The sequence below is a fragment of the Lotus japonicus genome, chromosome 1 (assembly GCF_012489685.1).
Source record: "Lotus japonicus ecotype B-129 chromosome 1, LjGifu_v1.2".
NCBI classification, from domain to species: Eukaryota; Viridiplantae; Streptophyta; class Magnoliopsida; order Fabales; family Fabaceae; genus Lotus; species Lotus japonicus.
In genome coordinates, this window is record NC_080041.1 from 116,948,825 (window position 1) to 116,956,626 (window position 7,802).

General features: G+C 33.7%; 1 protein-coding gene across 1 annotated transcript; it reads left to right on the forward strand.

Moving 5' to 3' along the window:
- Positions 1-6,625: 6,625 nt before the first annotated feature.
- Positions 6,626-7,483, forward strand: LOC130732508 (putative calcium-binding protein CML19). The gene has a single exon (XM_057584541.1). It carries the CDS (start codon positions 6,711-6,713, stop codon positions 7,140-7,142), a length of 432 nt encoding a protein of 143 aa, XP_057440524.1. The 5' UTR covers positions 6,626-6,710; the 3' UTR covers positions 7,143-7,483.
- Positions 7,484-7,802: the final 319 nt, after the last annotated feature.

Here is a 7,802-nt window from a genome sequence, read left to right on the forward strand (position 1 = left end):
GGGATTTATCAAGTGAACCAGGATAAAATACTTGTGTGCTTTTCTCTTCTCTCTATCTTTATCCGCTGCACCATCTATCTTAGAGAAACCGAAAAGATTTACTTTAAATCTTAAGGGGAAAGTTTTTATATTGAAAACGCTATTCAACCCCCCCCCCTTCTAGTCGTTTTTTCACACCTTCAACTTGTACACCATAATTTAAAATGGTCCCTACAAACAAATTTTATAAGTTTTTAGTCCCTAAAAATTAGTTTGATTGAAAATAGTTCTTATGACATTATAACGCATTTTTAAATTATTTTTTATCCAGACACTAGCACACTTGACAATTCTAGTCAAACATAATTATTCACGTGTAATTTTCACATAAGTTTTATCTTTTAAAATCCTCTTTCATCAAATTTAGTCTTTCTCTATTTTCGCCTCTTCTTCCTATTTCTCTTTCTCTTTCTCTTCCAATTAATTATCCAGCCATTTTTTGGACGAACCACCCACTCAAACATTCTCCCTCCTCTCTCCCAAACCCCTCATTATATCTCGCTCTAATCTCACTTCTATCAGTATCCACTTCGCTAATCATATCTTGGATTTCTTCTTTTGTTGGATTCCCACTAATGATATGCAAGTTCCTCTAATGTAATAATCCTAGACATCACCACAAGTCAATAGGAAGAGAATGGTGGGAGAAGGGGGTGATGATGAGTGGGAATAGGAAGAGAAAGAGGAAGAAGAGGCAAAAATAAAGGACTAAAATTGATGTTTTTTTTGGAAGATTAAACCTGATTTGAAAATTACACGTGAACATCTATATCTGACTAGGATTGTCATGTGGGCTGCTGAATGGGTAAAAAATATATTTCCAAAATGTCTTATGATGTCATATAAAGACTATTTTCTATAAAACAATTTTTTCAATGACTAAAAAGTAAAAACTATGAAATTTTTTATAGGGATCATTTTAACCTAAGGTATATAAGTGAGAGATAAAAAATACACTTAACCCATGCGTATATATAAACCTGAGAATTGGGTTAGATAGAAGAGTAATCTAATCGAAAAATAAAATAGAAATATGAAAAGGAAGTAGATGAAAATATGATAGAAATGAGAATGAATATCAGGCTTTCTCTTGAAAAATATTCAAGTAGAGTTCTCTATTCAGTATGTAGTATATAATAGAGACAAAATTTTAATATAAAAATTAATGATCCTCATAAATTTATTTTTCCTACTTTCTTTCCCAAACTATATATAACAAAACCTTAAAAGTAATCATCCAACAAATAATAGTAAAAGAAAAAAAAAATTTAGGACTAGTTATATAACTAGTACTTTTTTATACATTTACACTTCTTTGGGAAATTCTAATATGCACAAAGATTTCTTTGTGTAACCTTGCACAACCCAACAAATTGTCCCTTTTACCCTTATTCCACAATTTAATTCCATTTGCATCCTTCATCATCTTCAATCCCAGCAATCATCACCACTGCCACTAAATCATGAACAGAAGCCACGAACCAGAAGCAACCCACAATCCACCCAGCCACCTCCCCGGTAACAGCCACCACCCCCACCTTAACCCACACCCAGCCACCACCCGACCCCATCCCCAATCCCATCGCAACCTTCTTCCTCAAACAGAAAAGTTGAAAACCAACTCTAGATCAAAAGGAAACCGAGAAAGAGGAGGAAAAACCAAAGCCCACAACTGAAAACCCTCCACCTCCGATCTCCAACTTTCTTCCCCAGATAAGCACCGGATCTGCATAAGGGAAGGCAAACCCTCCACCTTCGATTTGCATAGAAAAAGGCCTTCAACCTCCGATCTCCACTGTTTAGACGCTGATCTGCTACCATCAACCTCAAAAAGTTTTGATCTGCTTCAACACCAACCTCTGCCACTGGATTTTGGGGTTTTCTAAGATCTGTGATTTTGGTTTGAAGGCTGAAAATGTGATCCGAACCAGACGATGAGCACACAGGAAAGGCCCATCACGATGGGGGCGGAGCTGTACTCGGCAACGCACAATGGAAGCGGAACACAAAATTCGCTTCACGACGAGGATCACCACCGCCACTCCTCACCAACAGACCCAAACCAGGCGACAAGCAAGCCCACAAGAAAAGGAAGGAGAGGCCCATCACGATGGGGCGGGATTTGTATCCAACGACGTCGCCGACAATCCATGAAAAGGGGAACGACGTCCACAAAAATTGGAACTCTATTATGTTATAAGAATCAAAACGCAGCTACGTGGTACTTTATTCGCCGTGAACTCGAAACGAAGAGGATCTTAAGGAGAATATGGGTATGAAGGCTGAAAATGTGCAAATCGACATTGTTATCTGCTTGAAGAAGAGACCCAGTTGGAGAAACAGTTGATTCCATTGACATTTCTAATAATGGTAGAATTGAGCAGTGGTGTATACCCAGTTGGAGAAACATATCTGAATTTTGAGAGAGCTCCCACTGTTGGCCCCTATCGCCGTCGCCAAACTTCACCTCGCCGCCGTTACTCTTCCGAAAATTTACGGCAACCCTCGTGCAAAACCTAACCCAGGTCTTATTCTGGATTTGGGTGGGATGAATTTGGGTTGAAGATGATGAAGGTAAAATTAATTTTTGAAATAAGGGTAAAAAGGACAATTGGTTGGGTTGTGTAAGGTTGCACAAAGAAATCTTTGTGCATATTAGATGCGCCCCACTTCTTTTAGCACTTCTTTTGCATATTAATATATTTAGCTTAACCAAAAAAACAGTACTTTAGGTCAATTTCTTCTTTTTTTTTGTTTTTTTCACTTCCAATATTGAGAGAGAGAGAGAGAGGGAGGGAGAGAGAAAGAATGTATAAATGAGATGTGAAGTTTTTTTTGAAATGAGATGTGAAGTTGTGAACCAAACATTTTTGGTAAGAAGTTTCGTGCCCTACATAGTCTTCCAATATTTTAGGAGCCAAAACTAGTTAATTCAACCAGTCAACCCCGTAGTATTTTTTTAAAGGAACCCCGTAGTTAATATTACAAAAATAAAGCAACGTCCAAACCTAGTTAATTGACTTTTTATTTGGGTTGTATATTGACAATTTTTTGTAAAAAAGAAAATTAGACAAAGTCTTTTTTGGCATGTAGTCTCATATGGCGGTTGTAAAAAATAGTTAAACTTGGTCCGTCAAATATTAAATGGGAAAGTGCACATAAATATCGAAGGGGAGACTCGGAGAGACTAGTGATGGATTTGAAGTCAGCTATGAAAACTTATATCTACATATACATATTAAAACATGTTTTTAATAAACTTCAAAGTTCTTAAAATATTTCAAGTTAAACCTCTGAGTTAAAACTGATTAGAGAATTGTTATTAATTAATTACTACTCTATATATCCCTTTTTTCTATGCATCGAAAAATTACAAGAAAAAACAAGAAAGCTAAGGCACTCCTAGGGAATCCTTAAGCAACATAGTCTCCAAATCTGGACAAGGTTTTTCAAGGATAGTCAACTCAGACACTGATGTAGAAGATCCAAGCTTTGCAAGAAAATCTGCTGATTGAATATAAAACGTTTTACTATAATATAATTATATTTATTAAGAAAATATGTAATAAAATTAATTAATTTATACCACCATTTAAGTAAAGATATTATCTTTTAAATATTTTTTTGAGATCTTAATTTAGAAAAAAATATTCAGATTCAAGGATTAGTTGTTAGTTGAAACTAAAAATTAGATATCATACTTTCACTTTTTTATAGATTGACGTACGTGTCTTGTTCTAAAATTTTTGTTTTAGGAGAACTTTCTAAAATGAAAATTTTTAAGATTCGGTTTCGTAATGCCCGTATAAGAGATTTATTAGCTATATATATTAAGAGAGAAATTGTTGAAAAAAGTTCAATAATGATATAGTAATAAATAAATTTAATATTATGAAATGATGAAAAATTGTATCAATATCCTCCTTTGAACCCGCTTTAAATATGGTTGTATTCCATCTCCATTGTCCACAGAACGTGCTCTAAATAATCCTCCTTTTGCTATATCTAATTTTTTATTTTTTCTTTAATTCCGCGAGGAGAAAATCTTGGAGACACATGCGTTTATATCCAGAGACAGAATTTTGATATTGGGTGGCTAAAAATGAAACAAAACATTTATATGTGCATGTTTAGTAACATTCCAATAAACTATAATGTACAAAAGCAGAGTGAAGTTTCTTCTGTCCACTATAATTTTGGTTCAAAAATTCATTATTGTGTATCTAAAATTTACTATATTAAAAGAAGAAATAATTTTTTTTCTCCTCACAAAATTTAATTAAGGGAGCAAATTGTACTTTTTTTTATCTTGCTTTCCAAAACAAATGGAAACGCAATTAAGTACTCCCTTCGTTTTATAATAGTGGATGATCACTATTTATTTGAAGCAAATAATTATATGGAGTATAATAAATACTAACTAATTTATATGTTTATCAAAACTGAAACTAAGAATAAATAAAAATTCATAAATGTGTTTGTCTTCTTAAAATATAATATAAAATAGTACATGATAATCGGTAAGGAATATAATAATGATATTATTTATTTGTATAAATAAATTAAATCACTAAAAATGTTAATATAGTTGGGCTTAGATTGGTGGTAAGATGTTTTGGAAATATCCAAAGTGTTGGAGGTTTGATTCTTACCCACATATCATGTATCCTTATTTATAGTCCATTTAAGTACAATTTAAAATGTGAGGTAAAGAGGAATCAAACGCGGGAATGAGATTTAAATCTTCCAAGCACATATCGATGCGTGTTTTACCTCATTATGTATATATTAACTTTGTTACAGGGGCCATGAGAAAAGGCCCTGGTGAGCCCTCGCGGTGGCTCCGCCCCTGTTCATATCATTTGAAGAGAAGATTAGTGCTGGTAGGTATAACATACTGTTAGTTTTATTAGAAAAGGTTTGAGGGCATGGTTCCTAGCAAGTTTCCAAGATACTCCAGCCGAACACATATGAAACCTCACTTGAGCTCTCTCCGCTAGGAGATTACAAGTTTAGTATATATTTCTCTAAACTTATAAACTTATAGAGTAAAGTAAAGTTTTACCAACCTTACTCTAATAGAAAGCCAAGATTAAACTCAGTCACCATTCAGGGACAAAAACATAATTAGCTAATAAAAATTATAGAATGGAAGGTAATACCGGCCAGTTTTTCATGATTAGTCAATTATGTTTCTTGGTGCGAGGGTTTAAGACTTTCGGTTATTTTCCAGAAATTTCCACAAGTCGGTCATCAACTTTCATGTACTCCATTTATGTTCACCGTGGTGTGTTTTATATGTGGTTTAAGAGTCTTTGGCGGCGCCTCGTTCAGCACGGAGAAGACAAAACAATTCGTTGGTATTAATACTTTTAACTTATTTCAAAAAAAAATACTTTTAACTTACTTTTAATTTTTTTGATATATTACATTAATTTTTTTCTTTTCTATTATCTAACATATTTTCTTTCTTTCTATCACTTTCTTAATTTTCTGAAACAACTTAATCTTGACCATCAATTATAATATTTAACAGTCGTGATTTATTCTCACATTTTTATATATATAAAAATAATATTCTCATAAGCACTACTATATATTAAATTATATTATTATAAGATTAAGAGTCTAATTTTTATAGATTATTGGTATAAAACTTATTTTCTTTTTACATTGTCAGTTTAGATAATTACATGATTGATTAGTTTAATTAAGTTTTGAAATTTACTTTCTCACATGATAACATTGCATTACACTAAATCATATAAGTAAATAATATCAAGAAAATGTTACAACATAAAATAAATATAGGGGTTTGTAGGAATTTTATAAACCAAATCAAGTTGTGGTTGAATTTCATATTTTCATCTCGCATTCCTTAAATACGCACATGAACCCATTCTTGGTGGGGATCAGGGGATGTATGCTGGGAATGTAAGACTCGCGGTCGTCCCATCATGCCTGACTCACCTGTCTTATCTTTTATTTATTTATCTCTTTTTTGGTAATTTGCCACCGCATTTCTAGAAAAAGAAGGAGCTGGGAAGGGAGAATAATCGTTTGACTTTGGCACATGAGGTGGCGGCTTTTCCCTTTTCTGATTCCTTTCAAGATGAGGTTGCTCATCCAGCCAAGCGGATCCCCTAATGGCTTCGGTGCAGGTTTCAAAAGAAACCTGAAGCATTGTGGGGAACCTCGTGATTTCTGCAAATCAATCTTCTTTTTTTCTTTTTCTTTTTATAAATCTGAAATCTTTTTGGGTATGAGAGGATTTGGATTGTAAATAATACTCCATTTATATTATATGATTTACAAAAATGTTTTCTTCACACTTCAAGATGAGGTCAAAAGAGGTAGAGCCGTAGAGGTGTGAATGTATTATACTTATTATAATTTATGGTCTTTCCATGCCATAATTACGAATGTGTAAAGAATCTTCCATTTTCTACACTTGGTCGTACAATTTTTTTTTCTTTACGATGTGGTCGTACTAATATTAATTCGTCAACGCAAGACAACGCGCATTATCACCATTATAAATACCCTCTCCAATTTCACCTTCCGGTTTCAGGCCTTTCTTCTTCATTATTCTATTCATCTAAATAATTTGGTGGCAACAGCTATATATACATGTGTATTTGCACACCTTATAGAGTTTGATTAATTGCAATATGGTCATGGACAAACTAAGCCAATATGTTCACGTATTCAATCAGTTCGATGAAAATGGAGATGGCAAGATATCACCATCTGAGCTGCGGCAGTGTGTGAAGGCTATCGGCGAGGAGGAGCTATCCGAAGAGGATGCGGAGGCGGCGGTGGCGGCTCTGGACACTGATGGGGATGGGCTGGTGGGATTAGATGATTTTGTGAGGTTTGTAGAGGGAGGGAAGGAAGAAGAGAAAGTGAATGACCTGAGGGAGGCTTTTAAGATGTATGAGATGGATGGAAGTGGTTGCATCACACCAAGGAGTCTTAAGAGGATGCTTAGCAAATTAGGTGATTCTACAAGTATCGACGAATGTAAAGTCATGATCTCTAGATTTGATCTTGACGGGGATGGGGTTCTTAGTTTTGATGAATTTAAGGTAATGATGTTGTGATGTTCCAATTCTTTCAATCATTATTCTTTGTTCCTTTGGGTTGCTTTGGTTTTTTTTTTTAAAGATTCATGTTCGAGTTAGAAATATCAATATTCTTGTGGACTAAGCTCCTCCGGCAGCAGGTTTAGACTTGTTAAAGAAGGCCAAATGTCCTACTTCAACAACCATGTGATGGTTATGGGCCTGCTTTGACTTGAACACATTAGCTCTTCAAACGATGGTTTTAGACTTGTTTATAGAAAATTAAACATGTATCACATTTTATTGAGTTGAACAAATTTTGTTGACACCATTTGTTATGGATTTTAATGTGTTCACATATATGGTCTCTTCTATCCGAATTTCACAATTTTTTTCTTCTTATCTCTCTTTCTTCTTTTTCCATCATGACCTATATATATATATATATATATATATATATATATATATATATATCTTATTTTATCTCTCTTTTATTCTCATCTCTCTCTAGGTGCTTTAATTTGATGCTTTGTATTGTATTATGATGATAAAAAAAGGGTTAACTATGTTTTTTGTCCGTATAAAATGAGTGAATTCTGATTTTAGTCCCTCGTAGGTGAAAAATTAATTAGAAAATCATCTAATTGCTTTTGAAAAGGAATCATAATCTTTAAATCATAAAAAGGAATGATATACATA

Coding starts and splice junctions, on each gene's coding strand:
- LOC130732508 (XM_057584541.1), top strand. CDS start 6,711: ATGGTCATGGACAAACTAAGCCAATATGTTCACGTATTCAATCAGTTC.